Source organism: Megascapheus bottae, chromosome 9, assembly GCF_031878675.1.
Source record: "Megascapheus bottae isolate mThoBot1 chromosome 9, mThoBot2.hap1, whole genome shotgun sequence".
Classification (NCBI taxonomy): Eukaryota; Metazoa; Chordata; class Mammalia; order Rodentia; family Geomyidae; genus Megascapheus; species Megascapheus bottae.
The window spans coordinates 4,827,073-4,854,664 of record NC_143517.1 but is presented as its reverse complement, the minus strand read 5'-3'; the positions used below and the strand labels follow the sequence as shown (position 1 = coordinate 4,854,664).

Genomic DNA, 27,592 nt, shown 5'->3' with positions numbered 1-27,592 from the left:
TATTATTCATATATTTACTATAAATATTGCATGTTTGTACTAGGCAGGCATTCTCTCCTATTTTGCTGAAATATTCAAAATTATTAGTATATGACATTCATATGAGTAAGTCATATCATAGATTCAAAATACATATTTACTCAAGAGTTGCACTGTTAAAAAATTGGTTTATTTCTTTACTTTATAATTTTTTACTAATATCTGTTTTCAGCCACATCCTGCAGAGTTGTCTGGAAAGATTAAAAAGTTATACCTAGAGTAGTCTTTCCCAACTCCTCTGCCTGCCATTCTAATGATTTTGGCAAGAGCAGATAAAATCCATAATACATGGGGAAGGATTTAATTGGCTAAACTGTACAAGATTTTAAGTATCTTTATATAAGTATAATGGAGGTTGTATGCCAAGATTCTTATATCACTTACATTCAATCAATGTGATGAGGTAGTGGAAAATTGATGTTGTTGTGTTCCCTTTGATTTGTAATTATGTTGGTGGATTTTTTTTTAACTGCTAGCATTTTAATGATAGTAAGGTTTCCTTATAAACTATACCTCACCTTTTCTGGCAAAGTAAATGTTTCCTGGTTGCTAGTTAATTGATCTGTGATGTAGATAAGCATATCCCTGAGAGCAAGAGCAAGCCTGCTTCAGTAGCCAGTGTACATTTTATCCCTTTTTGGATGGTGAATTCATGAATGGTGTTTTGACTTATTTCTCTGTGGCCCACAGCTCACTGTGGTGGGTGTGTTGGATTCACTATAAAGGGTCTGTGTGCGCCCTGTGGGGTTGGGTTAGGAATCTGGGTTTATGAATTTACTTGTACAGTTGCATTGTTTACACAGCTTTGGTTTAGTTTTGATCTTCTTTTTTTCCTTTTCCTTTTTTTTTTTTTTTTGCCTTTGAGGCTCTTCCACAGTGTCAGCTGCTGACTGATAGTAGGAAAACGGCCTCGTGGTGTGAATGAAAGGGACCTAGCGGTTGGTAAACAGAGATAAGGAATAAATAGAGCACAGGCAAAAGGAGATAGTTCTGTGGGGGCCCAGATTGCTGCCAGTCTGTTCAGGGGAGATGCAGAGCCTGTCCTTTTCCCAGATTAAATTAGTGTGAGAAATCTCCAGTGACCTCCTCCCCTTCTCCCTACACTCTTCAGCCAAACTGAACAGCCTCTGCTGTAAAGTATTCATTTTATCCAGGGACAGGCTGGACAATAGAACTCTCCCTCATACTTATGGACAGCTGTCGTCATTCAGAGTGCTCTCAACATTTCATTTTTCATAGGAGTTAAAAGGGTTTTTGTTGTTGTTGTTGTTTACCTAGGAACTAAAAAGGGGGGGCAGAAACGCAACTTTGTCAGTCCTGAGACTGTTGGGCTAGGGGTAGAACTGAGGTGGGGGTAGACTGGGAGCAAGGACAAACTGCAAGCGCTTCTTTTGGGGGGTGAGGGGGACTTAATATGATTTAACTAAGACCGAAATTAAATTTCAAGCCCTTGGTCCTTGTGAGGAGATAATATCTTTGATTCTGAAAGTTTCCTAAAATTAAGGTCATTGGTGCAAAGTAAACGATTCATTTCCACCTACTCAACCCTTATTTGATCTAAATATGCATGCATTTTATTACCTGCGAATAACCATGGGTAAATATTAAACCTGTAAGATACCTCGGCAGTCCCATATTTTTTTTAGTGATTTACTGCAAATATATTCAGCATTTGACTGATTAAATAGACCTTCGGCAACCTTGAGGGTCACTGTGTAGAGTATGTACATAGAAAATGCATCAGCCCATTGTACCCTGGCAGCTAATGAGATTGGTCGTTAAGTAAATGACACAAAGCCTACAAAAAAAGCTTACAGCTCACTAGAGTATCACAGAGTGTCCCTGCACACCACACAACGACACAACACTGGACTAACCTAGCCCACCCTGCTTTATTCTACATCACTGCTTCCCTGATGTCAGCGTTCCAGGCAGAACAAAGGCTAGGAGGCATCGGTAAGTCAGTCTGGCAATTAAGCCCCAGGGAGAAAGTGGAACAAATCTTAGCCTAACCGTGGGGCTGAAAGTCCGTTTCTCGACAAGTAGGTCACGATGAAGGGATTTTGCTATCACTTCTGGAAATATTGCTTCAGTGATCAATGCTCTGTTTCTGTTGTTGTTGCTGTGTTGTTTTACCATTTCACAAAAGTTTGTAAATTTCAAAAGTCAAGTGTACCCCAAAAGGCAAATGAACATGAATTTGACTGGTGAGCTTTTTGCTAGCAAATGGGTGCTTTCATAAATAGCTACTGTTCAGGTGTGTGTTCAGGCTTAAAACTTTCAAATGTGTGGGGCAACTAACTTTGATTTTAGTTTGTCCTGCTTGTAAAACATAAGGGAAATCTGGGATGTGATCTGCACAGTGCATTTCATTCTTGACTACATAAAATTTTTCCAGCCCCTGATATATATTTAGGATAAACATTTCCTTGATCAGTATCTGAAAAATCAATTAATCAAACAGCAAAATTAGAAAATGAAAGTCCTCTTCCTTGTGTATTTCAGTTTTCTCAAATTCGGAAATAAAATCATTGCTGTGAATCTGTACTATTGAATAGGATTAGTGGCTATTTGCTTGCTGTATTTGGGGGAAAATCAAAGCAATCTGACACTGAAGCAGCTTTGGCTTACTGTTCCCTTGGAAAGAATGCATTTGCCGTATTGAAGTGTAACATCGCAGGATCCTTTAGAGAAATATGGCAGCAGGAAGTTGACAGAAAGTCTTATTTGCCTTGCTGAAATATCTGTCTGCCTTAGATTGTATATTCAGAGGATGTTTAGTTCAAGAGAGGATGATTTTATTACAAGACATTCAGGTAAATTAAATATTTTGTTCTAAAAACAGTCAGCTTAAATAGGTTGTCTTGTGAGTCCACAAACTTATAATCTCATTGAAATGCTTAAAAAGTATTGTTTTACATAAGTATGGTGTTTTAAAGTAGATGTATCTATAATACCAGTGCCAGATTTAATTTTTCACTATCATTTAATATTAGAATGGAATATCATAATCAATTGTTAATTAATTAAAACTATATTGTACAGAAATCTGTTTTCTAATTTTCATTCTGTATACTTTTTATTTATATAAAGACAGAATTACTTTGATAGAGTAGCTAATTAATATTCATGAGAGATTCATATTGTAGGCTTGTAATACAGTCTGAGTGATCAGAGGTTACATGCTTCTTTATCACTTTTGTCTTCAAGTACTTTTCCTCTTTCAAATGTGTGTTTATCATTTATTTTATTTATATAATTTGTTAGAACTATATGTGTATTTGAGTAGTACATATCATATGTGTTTTAAACTCTGAAATATTCTTTTCATACTAGCTGGAATTTACAAGGAAACATTTTGTGAAGAAGACAGTTTAGAACCGTTTTGTTGATTTCAGGGTAAATGTATGCTGAGAGGATACATTTGAATTTGACTAAGTTGAGATTTTTCTGACATGTCATCTCATCACCATGCCTTTCATGTAGTGGGAATCATGGAAAAAGCATGCCATCTGAAAATGGCCACAGTTGCTCCTTAGCAATTTTAGTTCAAGGCAGAGTTATGCAACTAGTTCACTCTCGTAGACATTAGAAGTGTACTTAGTTATTATCTTCCTGTTCTGAACATTTCTTATTTGAATCATATGTGTTTTGGTTTGGTTTTCTATAGTTGCTAAGGTTCACACAGGAGTGCATGCTTCCGAAAACAGTCCTTTTGGATAACTATAAATACTTTGCTCACATTATCGCTAGTACAGAAAAAGGTGGCAAAGTTGACTGAAGTCCATAATTGCATCTCTATAAATGATACAGAGTGGACTTCATAGAAATGTAATTGCCATTCTTCAAAACAGAATAGGGCGATGTTATAATTAAGATGAGAGGGCACAGGTCATTACTTCTGCTTTATGCAACTTGTTTCCACCAGTATTGAACTTGCATTTGAAAGATTTTTTTCAACTTGACTAAGGAAATACTGTTATATAGTTTCCTACTTTAAAGAAATTTGAAGACCTTGATTTCTGAAATAGAAGGAAAGTTTATATTGCTAAACTTTTATTCCATATCACTTACTTAATAAGTATATAAACTGCTTGGTTTAAAGAATTTTAGGAGGTGCTGTGGGAGATCAGTGAATATTCCTCCTTCCAAGTTTCTTCCATTTAAGAAGAGCAATAAAACATGTCAAATGAAGCAGTTGTAAATGCTGTATGAGTGAGAGTCACAAAAGGATCTCCAGCAGTCTCTTCTCGAGTTCATACATATGAAACCTCACTCTTCCATTTCATTTATGGCCTTGGATAAGTTCTTTAACTTTTTGGGATCTTGGTTTCATTATCTGTCTTATAGGGGGCTAAGATTGGTAGTGGGAAATAAATTGTACTTTGTAATTTGCCTGAAAATGAAGTAAGACAAGATCGACAATATCCCTGACTACAAATGTTCGGAGTTTTAAACTTGTATTTATAGTTGGAGAAATAAGTGGCCCTTCCAGTACTGGACTACACACTTTATGTGTGTCTCTTCCCCTAGTACAAATCCTTTTCTTGTTTAACTTGCAGAGAGCCAAATTTTGTGAAATTCTGTGAAGGATTATGTCAGTTCCATCTCATGGGGCTGTGAGCTCATATCAAATCACAGGTAACATATCAAAAACACCCCCCCACACATAATATATATATATATGATATATACGTATATATAATGTATATGCTTAAAATGACCTTCATACATACTTTAAAAATTTACTGTGAAAACAAAATATTCCCTTGTATTTCAACCTAACTTTTCTATAAGAAAGAATGTTTATAATGTTATTTAAATAAAACTTCTATAATTTAAGTAATTATGGCAAAGTTCTCTAACTACTGAGATTATGAGGTTTGTTACTAATCTGTAATTCATAATTTTTATTTTTTCCATTTGTGATTTATTTAGTAAGTTTGTAGATTTAAACTTGAACCAATTTATTGCTGCATGTTTTATCTCAAAAGATAAATTCTATTCCAGTGAACTCTTCAAGCAATATGTCGATTTCTTTACAAGTATTTTAATATTACATATTTTACATATTTTATTAAATGTCAGTTCAAATTTATAAGCTTTCAGGCAAGAATTTATTGTTTGGATTTGGATTTATGAATAATTTTTGGTAGACTTTCACCTACACATTTTAAAGTGTAGGGAGAATGTTATTGCTAAGAAAAATTTCTGATCTTAATATATTTGTGTCTACAGAAAAATTTCATTGACTTACAAAAATTCAATGCATTCAAAGTTTTCTTAGTAACTATATTATTAAGTGGAGTTTATTGGTGTAGTAGCTTTTCAGGTTAGAACATTTTAATTTATTCAACTTTATAACAAATTCAAAGTTGTTAGAGATAGCTACACTAAATATATACTCTTAAGTATTCTTATATGTTTTGATATATATTAACTAATACTATTCTAATAAAGAATTACACCTGGTAACTTTATGAAAAACATTTATAGTACTATTTCATGGCAAAAAAAAATAGTGTGCGTTACATTGTCTCTACTAATTCCAAAATTTGAAAGTTCTGTGGTTTCACTGAATGTCCTTAGTGTTGAAGTTTTCTTCATGCAGGAAACCTGCCTGAAGGCTAGTGTGTAGAACCTTCCCTCATCCTCCTTTTCAAATGTCATATGTGTCTAGCTTCTTTGTGAGTGAATTTACGTCTGGCTTAAGTGAAACTTGCTTATAATGTAATGGAGAACCAGACCAAAATGAAATGGTTGTTTAAATAGAACAAACAGTATTTTCATTCCTAGAATGTAAATTAAAGAGAATATGAAAAGAAAGAAAGAAAAAAATTACTATTGAGAATTGACAAGAATGCCATCAGCTAGTTAGATTCACCTACTTTTGTTTATATGGTATATTTGATATGAATTAACATGAAGGTATTTCCTCTTTAAAATTTTCCTCTTTCAAATATCAAACAATGGTAGAGAATTAGTCTTAACATTCCTATTTTGAAGGGTGAAAATGAGGTGAGGGTGAAATATGCTCATGAAGAAAATGAAATCAGGAAAAGCTTGAGGCTGAAAATACGAGTACTCTATAAAGGGCAAAAATTAGAGTATACAACCTATTGTACACAGAGCCCTTGATCTTTTTTTGTGTGAAAGATACCAGTGTCTACCAAAAGGGTTAAAGAAAATGCATTCTGTTGCATCTGCTTACTAAATCCCTTACTTTAGTAGAAATTCAAATTTTGTAAAGATTATTCGTTTTATTGATGCATATAATTATAATCACAAGCCATCTGCTGATTTGGCAGGCATGGTTAAAATTCTCTAACTCTCATAACCTTTCAAGTACAGTGCCCTTGGGACTCTATTTCACTTTTATATTTTGGAAAACATGTAGGGACAAATAAGGGCGGTCATCTGCAGAATGTCAGACCTGGGGAGGAGAGAAGGGGTCAGAGTTGTGCTTTTGTTGTGATATTTTTGATGATAGAAAAAGTTATTTTCCTTTTCTTTGTCTTTCTTTTTTGGTTTTTTTTGTGTGTGTTTTGCTTCTGACTTCATAATGAGTGTTATCCTAGTTTGTACGATGTATTTGGAGACTCCCCCTTAAGAATTAAAGCTCTGTCATTGCACTCCCAAATCTAACCAAGATGAACACAAATACAAATCATGGCAGATATTGTTTATATTGACTTCATAAGTGAATTCAAAATATTTCACCTTGACCTTCTAAACCAATGTAATATTCTACTGGTTTTATTTTTCTGAAATCTATCCAGTTAAATGACCTAACATTCGATTTTAGACTGTCAAACAGTTTGTGTGTTTTGACATAGACCTTTTGGCTTAAAGATCAGTTTTCCAAGTATTATTTTGTGCATGTATGAAATTGTGCATTTATCAGATTCCCCACAGCAGGGATCATCATGTTGCCCTTCTTGCTGCCATAAACATTTGAAGTATGCTAAAGTTTCTTATCTGATTCACTTACTCCTTGGACAATGCTTCTTCAATAATCATACTTTATCAGCAACAGTACTTAAAGGGGTTGGACTTTGTAGAGGACTAGAGTTAAGTCATGGACATGTCATAGCCCAATGCAAATCATCTTAAGGGAAATTGGAGAAATCATAGGATCCCAGAAATTTGTCAAATATTGGAATAACATGTATAGAGCACCTACACTTACTCTCTCCATTACACACACACACACACACACACACACACACACACACGCACACTCATCTGTAAAATAATTATTTCCTTCCGTTTGGCAAATAAGAAAAGGACTTCTGTTACCTAAGAATATTTCAAAACTCTAAATATTTGTCTGTATTTGTAGTAGTCATCATAATCTTTAACATTTACCAAGTGCTTAAGTCCCAAACATGGATTATCACTTAATGCTCATAATCATTCTTTTCTTACCTTTACAGAGAAAGCAACTAGGATGTATCTGTTATGATACAAGATGGAAATACAGATACAGGATGGAGGCTTGAGCCTAAGTTTGACCATACCCCAAATCCATGCTTTTAATCTTGTAAGTGGTCTCTGGGAGCAAATATAGGTTAAAAGAAAAAGCCAGTGCCAGCTATGTAGTTATCAAATAATGCTAACTCACATACACATCAGGGTCTGACCATAGTAAAATGTCATTAACAAGTTGAATGAGCCTGCTGAAGTGATTTGACAAGTTGCTTTATTCTTCTTATCAACAACATCTGTCACATTGAGAGTGACCCCTGGGGACCTATACATCCTCAAATTCTGTAATTATGAAGTTTCTATAATGAAAACATCCTATGAATTTGAAAACTAACTCAAAGAGCTTAATTACTCATTACATCTTTTCTGGATGTACGTAGTTAGTATGCCAATTAACCTTGATATCTGACGTAGCCTGTTCTGTGAAACACATGAGCTCTAGCTCAGATGCTAAACATCAGATCAAAAGTTAAATGTTTGGTCAAATAGCCAGAAATCTTAGCTCGAGAGTATAAATTTAGGTAGAAGCATCTGATAATTGAATTCTTCTCTGAGTATTTCAGTGTCAAGCAGAATATACTTTTTCCTATACTAGTAGTACCAATCAATATAACACTAGCATGGAGACAACCTGAGGATTGTCTCCATAAGACCCTTCTCTGAGGGTCTTATATCCTTAAGATTCCTCTAATCTTTGCAAACACCACCATCACATCAACAGTCTATAGCAAAGTTTGCTTTCATCTCTGCTTAAGAAAGCTGTGATATGGAAACCCATTCACTCGCTGTGCTCCTGCCCCTTCAGAATTCTACAGCTGAAGACTAGAGCCTCAGATACTAGGGCCCTAGGAGAGGTGTAATGAACACACATTTTACTCCCATGCTTTTTCTCTATGGGTTTGTCATTAAGACTCCACTTGAAAGAAGGCTCCGTTGCTTTAAACAAATGTTTGAAATCATAGATTACAGGTTACAACATGTTTAGACACATTGCAGTATTTGTTTTTGTGCTTTAGATCTTAATTAGGCAGTTGCTGTTATAATACTCACATAGTTTCCTTAAATTATCATAGAAGATTAACCTGAGGGCAGTTTGTAATCTTTTGCAAATACCGTGTTGAAAGTATAATAGGTAAAAAGAATCAATTTAATGAGATTTGACAAAAATCCTTTGCAAGAGGAAGCCTGTTAAAAATCATTTCTTTCCTCAGTACATAGCCGAGAAATTTTGAAATAGTTGTGTTTCTTAAGAGATGAAAGAATTTAATAATTAAGAGTGTCAAACACAGTATTGTACTTCATTCTTGGTGGATCCACATTGAGTTCACAAGAAGCTAAAATATTTTATAAACATCAGAACTAGAACAGATCATTTAGATTCCATAAAGTCAATTGTATTAGGAAATATTTGTGTGTCTAGGAAGTTTCCAAAGAGTAAAGAATAAATCTAAGCCATAGCAACTTCCCTCTAGGACTTTATGAGTGTAGGAAGAGGTCCCATTTTTTGTTTCGTCACTGTTGTTGCTGCCAGTGGTTCATGCAAAGTGTCCTGGTGAAGTTTAAACAGGCTATGACAACTTGTCGACTTTGTTTCTCAGCCTTGATGGGTGAGCTCAGAGCATCTCACCAGGCATAAACAATTCAATTTTACCTCAAAAAGGTGAAGTTGTGGCCTGAAGCATAGAATGGTTTTGATTGGTGGTCTCTACCTTTACTTGAAGTTAATATAAGGAAGATTCTACAGATTTCTAGGCACTTACAGAGTATTGAATTAAACAAAATCCTACATGTCCTGTCAATTGTGTCAAGAAAAAGATAAGACTTTCATACTCAAAGAGGGGATCTCAGGTCAGCCCTTGGCAGAAAAGTTCTTAGATTCTCCCTCCATAAAGTGAAGCTAGAGGTGGTGGCATGCACCTATGTCTCTGGCAACACTGGAAAGCCTGTGTAGTAGATATATGGTAGCTCAGTTGTATGTCCATTCTGGAACTGTGACCTTATCTTGAAAGTTTACCTGTGAAAAATGGGTGGAGGTATAGTGGTGTCTAGCATGTACAGAGTCTTGAGTTAAAACCCCCAAGTATGGGGCCGGGAGTTTGGCCTAGTGATAGAGTACTTGCCTAGTGTGCAGTAAGCCCTGGGTTCCATTCTTCGACACCATTTGCATAGAAAGAGCTGGAAATGATGCTGTGGCTCGAGTGGTAGAGCTCTAGCCTTGAGGAAAGCCCAAGGACAGTGCTTAGGCTCTGAGTTCAAGCCCCAGGACTGGCAAAAAAATAAAGTAAAATTTTTTTAAAAAAAACCCAAGAACTACCAAAAAAAAATTCAGAGTCAAGAATTGGAAATCAGATGTCCATTAGTTGTTTAACGACAGAAAAGTGAAAAGAAAGTCTGAGAATTTAAGAACTTAGACTTTGAGGAACACAGAAAACATTTGTATATTCTGTGAAGAAAGAGTAAGAAGAAAGTCTGAAAAAGTTGAGCATATATGAAAACAAAGAAAAGTAGAGAAAGCAAATGCAATGAAAGCATTGTGGATAATTTACACCAGAAAAGCAGAGAAGTGGAAATTTAAAGAGCTGTGCTTATAAGTGTTAGGATGAACTCTTAAGACCATTCAGAGTTGATGGCCTTAAAACATCCTGTAAAATTATGTATAAAGTCCCATATTGACTTGGTAAGAAATGGGTTTAAACTAAAATCCCTTTTAACATGTAGTTTTATTAAGTATTGCATTTACATTATACTATTAAAGAGTAAAGTTTCTATATTAATCCCACATTTTATTTACTATTGGAATTGACACAGAAAATCAGAAGACTGGATGATAGACCATGAAAATGTAGATTTTATTTTTCTGGATGTGAGCTATATTAAAAGATGCAGTCAGGCCAAGAGTGGTGATTTGTTTCTATAATCACAGGTACTTGGGACATGGAGATAAGAGGAACACAGTTGAAGGTTAGCCTAAGACCAAAACAACAAAAAAATTGACCACATCCAGTCTCTCCAGTCTCAAAGTGTAATCCAGATATGTGACATATGCTTATAACTCCACCTATACAAAAGCCATAGATTCAAGAGCCAGTCCCAGACCAAATCCAAGTGAAAATTGTGAGACCCTGTCTGAAAAATAGAACAAGTGAAAAGGACTTGGTGGAGAGTATGATTCAAGTTGGAAGAGCATCTGCCTATCAAGTAAGGTTCTGAGTTCAAACCATAGTATTGCTTCTCCTCTTCCCCACCGCTCTTATCCCCCCCCCCTCCGCAAATAAAACAGTAAAACAGATTCAGGCAAGGAGAAGAAAGGTTAAAGTGGAAATGAAGCTCTTCTAACAAGAGGGAAGATTTTTGCATTTTTCTTTACAGAGGACTAAAGTCAGAGTAGGAAGTAACCAGGTTTGATCATTTCCATTGAAGACAGAACTTCATCTGATAGCTTTGTCTTCTCCTTCCAGACCTGTAGCACAGTCTAAATCCATTTTCTCATGTACTTTTTTTTCTTTCATGGGTTTTGTTTTTCTTTGGGGCTTGAACTTAGAGTTTGGGTGCTGTTCCTGAGCTTTCTGGGTCAGGGTTACTACTCTACTACTTTGAGCCAGGGTTACTACTCTACTACTTTGAGCCACAGCACTACTGCCAGCTTTTTTGGTAACTTATAGGAGATGAGTCTCACAGACTTTCCTATCCGGGCTGACTTCAAATCATGATCCTCAGATCTCAGCTGTCTGAGTAGCTAGGATTACCAGCTTGTCATATTCTTTCGACTTCTAGAGATGGGTTTCCCTGTTTCACACCTCTGTTTAGAATTGTCCAGAGGCCTCCAGTCACATCTCAGATAAAAGCTTCTTATTTTGGTCTGTTTAACTCCATCTATTGTTTAAGCAGCCTTATTGAGATGTAATTCATATGCTGTATAATTTACTTATTTAAAGTTTTAGTGTTATTTATTTAAAGTTTATTGTTCATTAATCAACAATAGTTTATAACATTTCCTCCTTCCCTCCTAATCTCTCCAGACCTCTTATTCATCATTCTCCAAAAGTTCTTTCTATCTCTAGGTGCCCAGTATTCTACATTATGACTGCACATATGCCTATTCTGAAGCTTCATATCATTGAAATCACCTTGTGTGTTGTCTTTTCTAACAGTCTCTTCCATTTCATATGCTTTCAGGGCTTTTTTGTGTATTTTGACAAGTATTAATACTTCATTTCTGTGGCTGAACAGTATTCCACTAAAAATATACCGTATCTTTTTTCCCATTCATTTGTGGATATTTGCCTTGTTTCTACTTTTTAGTTGTTGTCAATAATGCTGTAGTCTCTTTATAATTTCTTATATAGATGTATCTTTTTCTTTCTCCTAGGTCTGTACTCAGTTAGGTTGTAACTCTGTGTTATCATTTAAGAAATGCTGAGTGCTTTCTTTTAACAATTTTTTAATTTAACTTTTATTGTAAAGGTGATGTACAAAGAGGTTACAGTTATATAAGTCAGGTAATGAACTTTAAAAGAAATAAACATTGATAAATGTTATTAATATTAAGTACATTATTAATAGCATTAATAATACTTCATTTCATGCCAATTTATTATAACTATTTTATCAGATTTAAGAAATATAAATAATTCCACTCAATGTCATTTATTTATAAATACTTTTGAGCTTCAATGTTATGATATAACTTTAAAACATTTGGTGAGCTGTAAATTTTGTTGTGATAAATTTTGGTTTTTGTCCAAAAAAAAAATAAGTCAGGTAATGAATACATTTCTTTTTGAACAATGTTACCCCCTTCCTCATCTTTTCCACGTTTTCACCTTCTTCCCCTCTCCTTCCCCTCAACTTGTAAAGACAAAGAGTTACACTTGGACATGATTAAGCAGCACTTTAAGCATTTTCACAGTGAGAGCAAAGGAGGATATTCTTAGGAGAGAATCACAATGACTTAATAGCTATGTGCATATGATCATATAAAATGATGCTTCTTGAAATGAACTCCAAGAAATAGAAGCAAGAGGATTTTTTATTGTATTGTTTGCAGTTCTTTTTTTCCTGTGGTTTATTCCTTTTGTCACTGTTTTTGATATCTATAACCTTTATATTTTATATAAGTTTATCTGATTTGGGGAGAGGGAAAGAAATCAGAGAAAAGGTAGTACAAAGGGTGAAGAATTCAGCAATGATACGCACTAAACATTACGTTGGAAATGAGCTGACTGACTTCTGATATGGCCGAGCTATTTTACATTCCTACTATAGTGTGTAAGAGTTTGAATCCTTTATATCCTTCTCAACGCTTGATAGAATGTGGATTTGAGTATTTCCATCCTACTGGGTGTAGATGCTATCTGTTTGTAGCTTTCATTTGCACATCCCTAGCGACCCATAATATTGAACATATGTTTATGTTTCTTGTACATCTGTATATCTTCTTTGGAGAAATATCTTCAAGGTCTTGACAATTTTAAGTAAATTTCTGGATGCATTTTATTGTGAAATTATAACTTGTAACTCATTAATTAAACAAACAGGTTCCATTGTAACCCTTCCATACATGTATGCATTGTGTTTTGGTCCCACCCACTCTCCCCTCTACCTTCTCTTGCTCTCATTTTCTTATTTCTAATTGGGTTGGTTTTGTTACTAGGTTACAATCATTTAGTGTTTGTTTTAGATTATAGGCTTAAGTGATATACTCTGTACATTGTGCTTTGACTCTTTCTCAAATCAACAAAGTTATTCCTTCCACAGTCTGCTTCCCTCTTTTAGTGTACATTAGTTTATTGATTCTTTAAACTGCACGGTTTACTTATTGACTCAATGACTTTTGTTTTGGCTCCCAACAAGAACACAGTTTCTGTGACAGACATTTCTAAAACTCTATCATGCTTCTAGTGATGATGGTGGAGTGCTTCAATGAAATACATGAGCCTTGGCATTAAGTACAGTATGTAGGATTAGTGGAATTCTGTATAAGAACCTGAATATCAAACTTCTCATTTTAGAAGTAGGAATAATAAACATTCCCTGATTAATACAGTTATGCATATTGGGTTAATGTCTATTAGACCAGGCTTTAGCAAAAACATAATAAATAAAACAGCCAATAAATACTTTTTATGATTATCATATAATTTTCCTGCTACCCCTCATGCTTTCCTCAAAAGCAACTCCAAGAATTTACTACACTCTTCTCAACACACTCTGGGAAACACATACTATGGCTTGTGTAAGAACTGATCTTATTTTATTTTTTGTTTTATTTTTTGTTTTGCTAGACCCAGGGCCTGGGTCCTTGGGTTTTCTCAAGGCTAGGACTCTACTACTTGAGCCACAATACCACTTCTGGCTTTTACTATATATGTGGTACTAAGGAATTGAACCCAGGTCTTCCTGCATGCTAGGTGAGCACTCTACCACTACGCTAAACTGGTCCTGATCTCAGTTTTGATTATAGGATTTTACTGAGCATCTACTGTGTATATGTGTCTTGTATTTTATGTACTATATCTCCCATACATCCTTACAGCTCCCTAAGAAGAGTTATCTTATTGTCCCTTTTACCAGCTGAGGAACCTGTGGATTTGAGATGTTAAATGCAGTTCTGAGATCATTAAGCAATATAAGCCACAGTTAAGATTCAAATTTAGGCTTGCATTAGACACAAAAACGTGTCCCTATCCTGACCCTGCTGCATGGAGCCATAGCTCAATGGGCTCCAGTCAACTGCAAAGCGTTCCTCAGGTCATTTAGCACTTTCTTCCTCAGCATACCACTTCTTACTGGTTTCTTGTGTCCTATCCAGTTTATATCTAATCACTGTACAGCACAAAAGTTCAGCTTGCCTAGTTGTGGATTTTCTGTGACTGGCCCAAGGAGACATGTAGAGGTCTTGCAGCCAGAGCTACACAGCACTAGACATGTTTGGATATCAACCCCTTTTACTAACAATGTGACTTGAGTCCCCTCACCTAAAACTGCGAATAATAATGTAATCCATTTAGATCACTATGAGACTTGAGTAAGTTAACATAACATAAGATTCTTAGCCTGGTACTTGAGTCATTAACAGTGGAGTTATTATATGTTGCTATGTCTGATTTGAAATAATTATTTCCTTAGTACATTAATTTATGCTTATGTAAATACTGCTGTATTTCCTACTTTTTTTGCAGTCATGGGGCTTGAACCCAAGGCCTGAGCACTGTCCTTGGGCTTTCTCAAGACTAGCACTCTACCACTTGAGCCATAGCACCACTTCTGAGTTTTTCTATGTATGTGGTACCAAGGAATCTGAACTCTGGTCTTCGTGCATGCTAAGCAAGCACTCTACCAGGAGGCCAAACCCCTACCTGTATTTCCTACTTTCTATTGCTCTGCTCAGATGTCTAATTTAGATTTTGTTAAGTATTCTTAATAGGCCACTCCTGACCAACAGTCCTTCAACATGAGCATCCCTTCCTTTAGTGGTCATTCATTAAAGATGCAGTTGTATTATGTACACTTTTATTCATTTGTTTTTTCTGGATTTGTAAAATGAATGTCCTTTTTTTTATAATTTTTATAATATTCATTCTAACTTCACTAATTTTCAGATAAAAGACCAATAATACAGTATCACATACTTGAAACATTGTATTTAGCCAGGTGCGGTGGCTCACATCTGTAATCCTCACTATTCAGGAGGCTGAGGATCATGGTTCAAAACCAGCTAGAGCACAAGAGACCACGAGACTCTTATCTACAGTTAACCACCAGAAAACTGGATGGATATGGTGCTGCGACTCAAGGTGTACGGTGGTAACCTTGAGCTGCAGAGTTTAGGGACAGCGCCCAGGCCCAGAGTTCAAGCCCTAGGACCAAAAAAAAGGAAAAAAAAGAAGAAGAAAAAAAATACAAAAACAGTAAAACACCAATTAAAAAAACCATTGTATTTATTAGTCTTATAAGCTAATTTAAACTTTATTTGTGCTATGTGCTGTAGATAATCTACTTTTTATAGCCGAACAGTTGATACATTGTTTTTCTAAAATGTGTGTCACTGAGGCCAGGGCCTCATCCTGGATCCTGGTTTGTTTAGTGGAGAATGGGATGTTCCTCACTCAGATGGCAGCACTTGGTCTGGTGCCTGCTCAGGGAAGGAAGCCCAAAGAATATTTGTGCCCACGGGAGCTTTCAGTCTTCAGGGATACTGAACACAGGAAGAGCATCTTTGGGATAAGATAGGGCAAGCAGGGTTTCTCCTATTAACAGAGATTTTACTAAGCCAGGAGGAGTTAACAGATGAAAGCAAGCCTGCCCAGGTTACTCTGGAGCAAAGTCTTTTCATGACTGTCCTTATTCATTTGGAAAACATGTAGTGTAAATTAGATCTAAAGCAGGAATTCCCCAGTTTTTTACATTTTATTTTATTGTCAGGGTTATGTATACAGGGGTTACAATTACATTCGTCAGGTTCCTCAGTTCTTTTGAAACATTCTATTCCTGAACTTTTTAGTAATATGTCACCTAGTTTAAAATGTGTAATCTGACAAGAAATTTGAAACACAGAGAAACAAGAGAGCACAGTGGAATGGAGAAGGAGTTCTGGGTTAAAGTTAGTCCATGTTTCAGTTAGACAAGAGGGATAAATGATGTGTTTAGAGTCAATAGATGAACACATTGTGTTTATCATGTACTTTAACACTTAATATAATTTAAGGTGTTATAAAGAAAACCAATATTGTATTTAAAAAATAATCTACCAGTATTAAGACATAGTTATATGGTAAGGGGCCAATTTCATTGGCTGATGAAAATAATAGATTGCAGCCGGAGTTTGGCCTAGTGGTTGAAGTGCTTGCCTAGCATGCACGAAGACCTGGGTTCGATTCCTTGGTACCACATATATAGAAAAAGCCTGAAGTGGTGCTGAGGCTCAAGTGGTAGAGTTCTAGCTTTGAGAAAGTCCAAAGACAGTGCTCAGGCCCTGAGCTCAAGCACAGGACTGGCAAAAAAAGAAAAGAAAATAATAGACTGCAGTTGCGTAAACAGAAGCCAAAGCCTGAAATGAACTATACTGATATCTGGTTGGTCACCTGAGAAAACAGTATTGATGATCAACTAACTGAATCTATATGGCTAGATTTACTATAACTCCTAAAAATCATCCCAGCTGGTATTGATAGCTCATGCCTACAATTCTAGCTAGGAGGCTGAAATCTGAGGATTCCAGTTCAAAGTTCTGGATTGGGCTGCCAAGCAGAAAGTCTGTGCAACTCTTATCTCCAAATAACCCTCAAAACTCTGGAACTGGAGCTATGCCTTAAATTGTAGAGCACCAGTCCTGAGTGAAAAAGCTAAGGGACAGCAGCACCCAAGCCCTGAGCTCAAGTTGCAAATTCCCCCATTCTCCCCACCACATACACAGATAAAAATCATGCAATAGCAGGGATTAGGTAGGGGCCTGGCATTCACCTGCAGACTCAGCCCGTGGCATGAGATATCGCTATTCTAAACTTCCAAGGTCACCCATTTTTCATCAGACTATTCATTGTGCTCACATGACCACCACCAGATTATTCTAAATCATTAAGAAACAAGTCCAGTCCTTACATATGAATTTTTTTTTTTGCAGTTATGGGGCTTAAGTCAGAGCCTGATTGCTGTCCTTGAGCTTTATTTTCCTCAAGACTAATCCTCTACCACTAGAACCAAAACTCCACTTCTGTTCTAGTGGGGTTTTTGGGGTTGTTTATTAGAGATAAGTCTCATAAGCTTTCCTGCCTGGGCTGACTTTGATCTACAGTCGTCAGATCTTAGCCTCCTGAGTAGCTATGATTACTGGTGTGAGCTGTAAGCACCTGGCTCTTATTATACCTTTTCATTAAAATTTTTTTGTACAATAGAAATACCTTTTCCTGTTAAGAACAGCATACCTCTCTACACTTATAGAATGCTACTAGTTTGCATTCCCCAGGGAAATAAGTGCCGAAAGAAATTCCATTACATAAGTTCATGACTTAACTAAATAACATTGTTATATACCAAAAATACTGATTACTTTGACATTTCCTGAATTACCTTTTTTAGATTATTTTTCTCTTGTGAGAGGAAAATGAGAATGATACTTTAAAAATAGCCTTGTAGATCAGCTAAAACAAATCATTCAGAGAGAGGATTGACTCAAAATCTTTTTTGTAGATTGTGAGCATGGATCCCTATTCTTCCAGCTTTACTGGAGTCCAAGTAAATAAATTAGTGTTAGTATTTCAAGACATGGAATAGTGGTTCCTGGCCAGAGCACCTAGCTTCTGCAAAGAGAGTGACTTGCTATTTGAGGATCAATCTCCATTTCTTTTCTAAACCACATTCAGCAGATGTTGCATGTGATAATTCCTCTTATTACTCATTTCTTTCTAAAATATGCTTTCCAACTAAGGAACCATGTCATAAAATGCCTATGAGAACCCTGACATATTTATTTGAACAGCAATGCAAATATATTTTTAGTATTGATTAAAAGGTCTTTCCATCCTCCAGCAACTTTAGTACAATGTATTCTTCAAAATAACAACAATCAATATAAAAACTTAATGTATGAGTGTGTACAAGAAACATGTTGCACCATTTGAAGAATAAGCTACATTTGACTGGGTTTGGCAAACATTGAATATCTCAAGTAAATTTGTATCATTGTTTGACATTTAAATTTGTTTATGATATAATTTGAATTAATTCTCATATTTTATTTGCTTTTGGCAAGTTTAAATATTTTACAAGCTTTAGATTTGTAATTTGTGAGCTTACATTTGATAACGACACCTGTAATGAAGTACATAATTGCTGTTTCTTTCTTGACATGAATGGCTTCATCTGAAGGGAAGATCAAGTTCAATAAGCTATAAAGTGGTTCTCAGAACCTACTTCAGCGATGAGCCAAAACGTTCACTTTTTATCTGTTCCTTTCTATCGTCAAGTAGTGAGGCCAGAGCAAATAAATGACTCTAGAATAAAATGGATGTTGTTCTGTTCTACGTGCTTCTACACTAGTCACCTTTGGGGTTTGGGAATTCTTCAATGTATTTACTACTAAATTGTGAAAGCAACGGTTTTCAGTGGTCCCCAGACCATCAGCTCCAGCATTACCTGTGCTTGTTAGAATTACAAATTCTCAGACTTACTCCAGAACTATGGAATCAGGCTCTTGTGCTGTGGCACACCCTCCAGATAGTTATTTCTAAGGCAAGCTAATGCTTGAGAGCCACTATTTGTTACTTTGCTATTCAGTATGGCCATGGACCAACCTTCTGTACCCTATGAGATATACATGACATAGAGCAAGATTGGCCCATAAATGTAACATTCAGGTGATTCCCATGGGTATTAAAATTTGCCCACATTGTGCAATGATATAGCCACCATTATCTGAGCAAAAATAACTATTTTAATTGTAAATCATCTATAAGCATATGAGCATATATATGTAAAGTTGAATATATACATATATATTGCTAAAAGCAAATATATATTATATATTATATAATCCAGAAATGGCTTAGATAAGGTAAAAGTAGTTTTTAAGTTTATTTTCATGTACGCATTACTACCTGAACTTGAACTTAAGGAGCCTTACATTCTTGCTGAACTTTCTTTGCTCATGGCTGGAGCTCTACCAGTTGAGCCACATCTTCACCTCCAATATGGCAATTTGCTGGTTAACTGGAGATGAAGTCTCACATACTTTTCTGCCCAGACTGAGTTTAAGCCAAGATGTTCCAGGTCTTAGCCTCCTGAGAAACTAGGATTCCAGGTGTGAGCCATTGGCACCCAGCAGGTGAACTTGTTTTTTTTTTTTTGAACTCTCCATTTTCAAATGTACCAACAGAGCTCATATACTTTGTAGGTCTTTTTCTCTTTGCTTGTTTCTGCCTTTGAGTTGAATTTTGTGTCCATGACTACTTTGAGGCAGTCTTTTTGTCTTTGAAAAAGCTGCAAAGTTCTGAGATTATCTGTCTTTCATCCCCAAGGGGTGACTGTCATTCACAAGGCTGAGGATCAGTGAGACAAAGCCTCCTGTGGAGGTGATGAAGATCACCTCTTTCCAAAGCTTCACATTGTTTTACATCTCCTAGTGGTGTACCCTGTGACCCTGCTGAAAAGCAGTAGTTGCCTAAAAAAAAGCTTATTTGTCAATAATATTTTTAGCATAAGCATTACAGGATTTTAAAAAGATCCTCTTGAAATCGTTGCCTCCTCCCCGTATGTAAATAGGACTGTCAGTCTTGTGTTTGTCCACAGCTAGAGCTCCAGATGAACCAGTGTAGTGTGTGGTGACAGGAACAGCTGACTCATTAGTAGAGAGCAGTGAAAGGTAATTAACCCTGGGAAAAGTACAGCTGCCGTGCGGGCTGTTCCTTTCTGTAGGATCTGATTAGAAATTAGTGTTAAACCACTGATTCTTTTTTTTTAAAAGACCATCATTGATAATTCACTTTCAGGTGTGTCCCTAGAAAAGGTTCTCAAATGTACTTCTATACAAAAGGACTCAAATCGAAAAAGCATTTTTTTAATAATAGTAAACACCTGTTTTTCTTGTTGAACAAGAGTTCTTTCAAATAATAATTTGTCTGACTACTGAAGATACTAGTACTACATCCCATATTCTGATAGTTGGCAAATTACTTGAAAGAATTGTTTTATATAATTAATAAGCTGGAGATAATTGCCAGTTAATGAAGTTTTCTCTTTTTCTTTCTATGTTTTCTCTGATGATGCCTCTCTTTTGCAGCAATGGAAACTCTCCAGTTCAAATTCACTTGCTGTTAGGGAAGGTAAGTGAAGCCTGTTTAAATTTGGCTCTCCCTCAAGGGAGTATAATTTTCAGCTTTTTCTTTCTTTTTCTCTATTCAAATCACCAACTTTTCAGTGCCCCTCAAAAACTCAAACTGTTGTGGAATTTGATTTTAAGAACTAGCAAGGATGTTTTAATTTGAGACTGATATCTTCATAGTACTTTGGGCCATAGTCATATATTTATTTATTCATTGCCCTGTTCATTTTGATTCATGACTTCACATGCCTGATACAAGGAGAAGTGATACTTAAAATCATTCAGAATTTACTTAAGCAACTAAAGAATGTGGTAGATAGAATAATGTTTCTCCCAAGATATGTAGGCTGTAGCCTTTGACAGCTGTGAATATATTGCCCTCAATGCCAATGGTGTACAACTGAATTAAGAACTTTGAGGTAGAAGAAAATATCCTGAATTATTCAGATGAAGACTTAACTAATCCTTTAAAAATTTTCTTTTATTGTACTTTATTGTAGGTGTGATGTACAGAGGGATTACAGTTATATTCTTCAGGTAGTGGGTACATTACTACTTGAACATTGATGCTCCTTCCCATTTTTTTCCCACTTTCCCTACTCCTAACTCCTCCCAATCATCTTGTTTTTCCCTTTCTCCTCCCTGATTCAAAGAAAAAATTAAATGTATATCCAATACATCAGGTACCAAAATCAGATACAGTAACAACATGAGATTAACCCTAAGGGGAATAAAAAGAGAAAAGAAATAACTTCACATAGTACATTATACTTAACTAATCTTGTTGTCCTTAAAAGAAAGGAAGAATGAGTCAGGAAGATGTCAAATATTAAGGATGCAACTCAGCCCAGCTTTGAAGATGGTGGAACAGGCCATACCCAAAGAATGCATCTAAAGTTTGGAATGGCTCTCAGTTTACAGCCAGAAAGTGAATGGTGACTTCGGTCCTAAATCGTCAAGTAACTGATTCTATTACCCAATGAGTAAGGAAACTAATTCTCCCTTGGAACATCCAGAAAGAAATGCAGCCCTGACTTGGTTTTATTCTAGAGAGGCAGTACCAGATCATAGGTCTTCAAAATTGTAAGACATGTTTGGCTGTTTTTTTTGTTTTGTTTTGTTTTGATATATATTTTTTCATATATTTTTTATTGTAATTAATAGAAGGGTTACATTATATTTGCCAGATAGAAGGTACATTAGTTCACGTACGTTAATACCCTTTCTCATGTCTTGGTCCCCATTTCCCTCCCCCCCTTTTCATATATTTTTATTGTAATTAATAGAAGGGTTACATTATATTTGCCAGATAGAAGGTGCATTAATTCACATACATTGATACCCTTTCTCATGTCTTGGTCCCCATTTCCCTCCCCCCCACGCCCCCCCCCTTCTTGATGTTTGGCTATTTTAAATGACTAAATCTGTGAAAATTTGCTGCAGTAGCAATAGAAAACAAACAAAAAGAATAGATCATGGTTTTCCTCATTTGTAATAATCAGCACAAACCTAGGACTCTCCTAGCAGAGGATTACAATAGCTCAAACCCTAGATACATAAGGCCATGTAGGATGAGGCCAAATTAATGGACCTCAAGGACATGGAAACAAGAGCTTAATTATGAGTGACTGGTATTCTCAATGTACTATGTTATTTCTCTTCTCTTGCCCTTTGGTTAATCTCATATTGTTACAGTAGCTGACTTTGTTACCTGGTATAGTGTGTGTGTGTGTGTGTGTGTGTGTGTCTGTGTGTGTGTGTGTGTGTGTGTATGTGTGTGTATTTGTTTATTTGAAATAGGAGGGGAAAAAGATAAGGGGGAAGGGTGGGGAGAAGGAAATAGGGATAAAAATATGAGAAGGGGTGTCAATGTGTGAGAAGTAATGCACCTTCTATCTGGTGAAGGTAACTGTAACCCCTCTACACATTAAAATTATATATAAGTTACAATATAAATTCTATGAAAAATCTTTCCTTTTTCTTTCTTAAGTATTATGCAAAGGGCTTTCAGTTCATCATACGAATTTATGAGTGCAGTGCCTCTTGATTAGTATCACTCCTTCTATCATTCTCCCACATCTCTCTCAACCTCAGTCAGACCCTTAAGTTACCTGGTTCCATTTTTACGTATATACATTGAGTATTATGACTATCTTTGCCCACACTTTCTCTCATTTGTGTGCCTCCTCTCCTCCCCTTACCTCTCTTCTTCTGAACACATGTTTCAGCTTCTTGGTATTCGTTTCTTATAAAGGCCAAAGTTGAGAGTCTATAGAAACTGAAGCATTTATTTTGTGAATTGGAATGGTAATAATCACTCTTCAGAGATTTCTGTCTTCTACTTGGACACCTTTTACCACTATACATTCTTCACCGATTTGTGTAAACCCAGTGCCAGTCCAACAGAGGTAAAAATAATTGTGTGTTTTGCAGAAGCCTGCAGAGTCTGTGTGTAACTGAGCAAGGAGGACAGCAATGGAATCCAGGTCTGTGCTGCAGAGATGGAACTCAGTACTTTTTATTTTTGCCAATCCTGAACTTGAGCTCAGGGCCTGGGCACTGTCCTTGGGTTTTCTCAAGGCTAGAGCTCTGCCACTTGAGCCATAGCACCACTTCCAGCTTTTTCTACATGTGTGGTACCGAGGAATCAAACCTAGATCTTCGTGCAAGCTAGGCAAGCACTCTACCACTAGGCCAAACTCCCAGCCCAGCTCAGTACTTGAAAGCAGACAGCTGCCCCACAAATCGTGTAGTTCCCCTTCTTCCTACCTATCTGACTTAGAATAAGGTAGTGATCTTACTTAGCTTCTGCTGCTGCTTTTTTCTCCTCTTCCTCCTCTTCCTCCTCCTCCTCCTCTTCTTCTTCTTCCTCCTCCTGCTCTTCTTCTTCTTCTTCCTCCTCTTCCTCCTCCTGTTGTTGTTGTTGTTGTTCTTCTTCTTCTTCTTGTTCTTCTTGTTCTTCTTCTTGTTGTTGTTGTTGTTGTTCTTCTTCTTCTTCTTGTTGTTGTTGTTCTTCTTCTTCTTGTTGTTCTTCTTCTTCTTGTTGTTCTTCTTCTTGTTGTTGTTGTTGTTGTTGTTGTTGTTGTTCTTCTTCTTCTTCTTCTTCTTCTTCTTCTTCTTCTTCTTCTTCTTCTTCTTCTTCTTCTTCTTCTTCTCCTTCTCCTTCTCCTTCTCCTTCTCCTTCTCCTTCTCCTTCTCCTCCTCCTCCTCCTTCTTCTTCTTCTTTCTCTCTTCCTCCTCCTTCTCCTCCTCCTCCTCCTCCTCCTCCTCCTCCTCCTCTTCCTCCTCCACCTCCTTCTCCTCCTCTTCTTCTTCATCTTCTTCTTCTTCCTCTCCTCCTCTTCCTCCTCCTCCTCCTCCTTCTCCTCTTGTTTCTCATCCTCTTCTTTTTCTGCCTACTCCTTCTTTCTTTTTCTTTTTAGTTGGTCCTGATAATTGGGTTAAAGCCCTAAACATTTTTGCCACCTGGGCCATAGGCCTACTGTCTTTGCTTGTAGATTTTCCCATGGGGTCTTAAGCTTTTGCCCAGGCTAATGCCAGACCTTGATCACCTAGCTTGTTGTGGGAATTCAGTAAAGAAAAACAGTACTTATTTTAAAGTACTATTTTGTTTCATGGTTAATAAAAAATAAAATAGTGGGTTAAGTTGTGTTTTTTTAATATATTTTTATTGTAATTAATAGAAGGGTTACATTATATTCACCAGATAGAAGGTGCATTACTTCACATACATTGATACCCTTTCTCATGTCTTGGTCCCCATTTCCCTACCCCCACCCCCAACTCTCATCTTTTTTTTCTCCCTTCCCTATCCAACTTAAGGTTAGCACCACTTTTCACTTCAAACTGAAGTGATCAGTTTGGAGTACATGGCTATAGGCTGTAGGTTGTAGGAGGTATAAGAATGATGCACTTAGTTCAAATGAATCACAGTTTTTCCTAGACAGTCTTCTTTTCAAATCTGGAAAAAGATTAACTGTATTTCTATGAACTTTGAATTACTATAGTGTGAATTCCTGTATCTTTCTTGTAAATGAAAAACAGAGCAAGGGCTATCTGACCTAAGCTCTAGTACAACGTCTACTTGCTTTCCTTTTCATTCTGGGAACTAATATTTTCATCATGGGGAAAGAAAAAATGCTGGGTCTTGTTATTACATGCCTGTAATCCCAGTATTCTGGATGCTGAGGCAGGTTTTAAGTCAGTCTGGACTACAGAGTGAGATCTTGTCTCAAAAACAAAAGGAATTTGAAATAGGGAAGGAAGGAAAAAAAATGATTGGGAGGGTGTTTGGGGAGGGAAACGGGGACAAAAACATGAGAAGAGGTATCAAATTGGGATAAGTAATGCGCCCACTATCTGACAAATGTAATTATAACCCATCTATACATTACCCTAACAATTAAAATAAATAAAAATTAAAATCAATAAATAAAAATGAGAAAAATTATAACTTCTCCATAGCTGGAATTGTAACCAAATTGGCAAAACCTATAGGTCTTGTGTAATATATTTTATATTACAATCCAGTTAATAGGTATTGAAGGTATAGCTAAGTGGTAGAGCAATGATTTGAGCAAAAACGACAACGAAGATCACAAGGTCCTGAGTTCAAGTTCCAATAGTAGGAGAAAAAAATCCAACTAGTAAATGTAATCTCAAATATCTGAAAACGATTGCTTTTAGTTTCTTTTGATTCAATTAAACAGTAATACAGCAAGCACTTAACCATGATTATGAAATTATGTTACATCTAAATGTCTAAACAACAGTACCTCAGTTCTATGGACCTTTACCAGTCTAGCAAAATAGAACTGACCTGACTGAATAGTCGTTCATACAGAAGGCAGTGAGAAAGAAGGACATACTGTCTACATGCTGCTGGATTACAGGATGCTGGAAAATCACAACAGGAGTAGCAAATCATATTTCAACAACTATATCATGCCTCTGACCCATGGGAAGTTAAAAATGACTTTAAAAAATCCAAAACTTAATTTTAGCTGTCCAATTTGCTCATCTAGTGTCTTTGACCCTCTTGTAACATAAAAAATATGGCTTTAATGCATTGTTTATCCAAGCTAATTTGACTACTTGTATCCTTTCCATTGGTCTTTGGGGACATTTATTTGTTTTAGTCAAAGTTCTCTGAATGTCTCTGGGGATGAATTTTTCAGGAGTCATCATCTTCTAGAAGCTTTTCCGGGCTCGTCTTAAATCTGCTCCAATTTTTCTTCTTCCTTCTTTTGTTAATACCACTACTTTATACCATAGTCCTTATCTTGCTGGTTTGTACTTTTAAGGGCAAGAGTTGTGAGAGATACACACATATATATATGTACATCTACATACATACATACACGCATGCATATATACATACATACATAGGTATTTTTCTACCCTTCGACTAAACGTGAGGCAATATGGATTGCTGATCAACAATTGAATATTAAACCAATAATAAATAGACATTTAGGAGAAAAATATTTGTATTCAATATTCTGGTCTATAGTAAGGATAAAACCCCAAAATTATTCTTCCCAAATCCAATATCCCACTGGCCTAAACAATTGAAAAGCAAGTTATTTTCTTTGTAATCCTCAATAAATTCTCTCATTCCATATTTCATAGTCACATAATGAAGCAAATGACTATATTCTTTCACCTTAATTCATTTTTATATAGTATGATGAAGATATTAATAAAAGCTAAACAGGTTTTGTGAGAAAAGCAGTAGACTTGAAAAAATTCTAAAGAACTTCTTTAAAAAATAGATAAGGAAAATGGAAAATGTCCAAGGATATCAGTGATATTGAGTGACAATCTATATAAAAATAAAATAGCTAAAATAGAGAAAATCCCTTTTTAATAATGAAAAGCACTGTTTTTGAATCAACAAGTGCTCTTTGAACTCTGTTGAAAGTGTTTTGACATTTTAAGGTTGTTTAGTATAGATTTACTCAAAATAGCACATTTAGTTGCAGCACAAGCCTTGAAGTTAAGTGGTTAGTTTAATAAAACAGAGTTTCCATAGTTACGGCAGGAGAAAAGAGAATAACTTTCCCTTCTTTGGAAGCTAGGAAGAGGCTTTAAAGAAAAGATTAAGTAAACAGACCCAGGCAGGTTCATTATCGGTGGCTTCACACCTGATTGGCTTTTTGTAAAAGAGAAAACTCTCAATATTACAGGAAATTAAAGTGTTTCCATTAAAATCTACAGTAGCACATTAAGCAATCTAAATATTCCCATTTGGAATCAGTTGAAAAAGTAGTTTAACAAGTCAGCTCTGTAAGGGACAGGTGTGTGTGTGTGTGTGTGTGTGTGTGTGTGTGTGTGTGTGTGTGTGTGTGTGTGTATTTTACCCACCATGATGTTTTGTTAATAAACCACACCATAAACAAATCATCATAGATACCACATTTTAAAAGGCAATGCAGTGCTCTACAAAGGAGCTTTGGACTAACTTCATTATTCATGATCCACACTTTGTTGAAATGCTTGGTGGAAGGGAAACTGAAATTCATGCTCCTGGAGATGTCTTCCTGAGCCAGCCTCATTGCCTTTTCAGTTTAGCATTGACATGTGCTCTCTCTGAGAGTTAGTTAATGGAGGTCACTGTCTCACTGTTCTCTCTTGCATGGAACCCAAGGAGTTTTTTTTACAGTTGTCTGTTTGGAAACAAAATGATGTGATTTCTACAGTCTCACCTTCAGCTCACTGGCCTTTAAAGCAGCAGTGATTAACAGGACTTTTTCAAAGTTTCTGTGTAGTTACAAGGACAGTTTCAATCTTCTGTCATTTTTTTGCATTAGCTATGATTATGCTTTTACCACAAAAATGCATTTGTTTTAAAGGTAACAATACAGACTGGGAGAATAGCTTATGTTTCATCTATATTTATCAGCACTCACTGTACATTTGTGTCTTCATTACCAGGAAATATTAAGGGACATTGTGCCATCTATTCCTGTTTACAGTTTATTATGCAGAGATAGGAAACACTTAGCATGTAAAATGAATGTAGAAATTATTCCTGGATAGAAACACGGACATTTCCCACTCGTTGGCTCTTTCTCCTCCATCACCGGATCAGAGTGTAATTGTCAGTAATCAGGCCTGCTTGCTGCTGATAAAACCACTCTGAATGCTAGCAGCCTTCTTTGTGTGATGACTCAATTATTCCAGAAGTGCCTCATCAAATCTGCCCCATCAGCTGGGCTAATAAATAAGGAGAAGAAACTGGCCCCC

At 36.1% G+C, this 27,592-nt stretch overlaps 1 protein-coding gene across 1 annotated transcript in view; it reads left to right on the top strand.

Annotated features, from left to right (window-relative positions):
• Nucleotides 1-2,032: 2,032 nt before the first annotated feature.
• St18 (ST18 C2H2C-type zinc finger transcription factor) overlaps nucleotides 2,033-27,592 on the top strand; it is a 147,742-nt gene continuing 122,182 nt past the window's right edge. Inside the window, exons 1-4 of the mRNA XM_090338812.1 lie at nucleotides 2,033-2,081; nucleotides 4,602-4,680; nucleotides 7,476-7,582; nucleotides 20,303-20,345. Coding sequence (XP_090194938.1) covers nucleotides 7,569-7,582; nucleotides 20,303-20,345 — 57 coding nt within the window. The 5' untranslated portion in view covers nucleotides 2,033-2,081; nucleotides 4,602-4,680; nucleotides 7,476-7,568. The remainder of the gene's footprint in view (nucleotides 2,082-4,601; nucleotides 4,681-7,475; nucleotides 7,583-20,302; nucleotides 20,346-27,592) is intronic.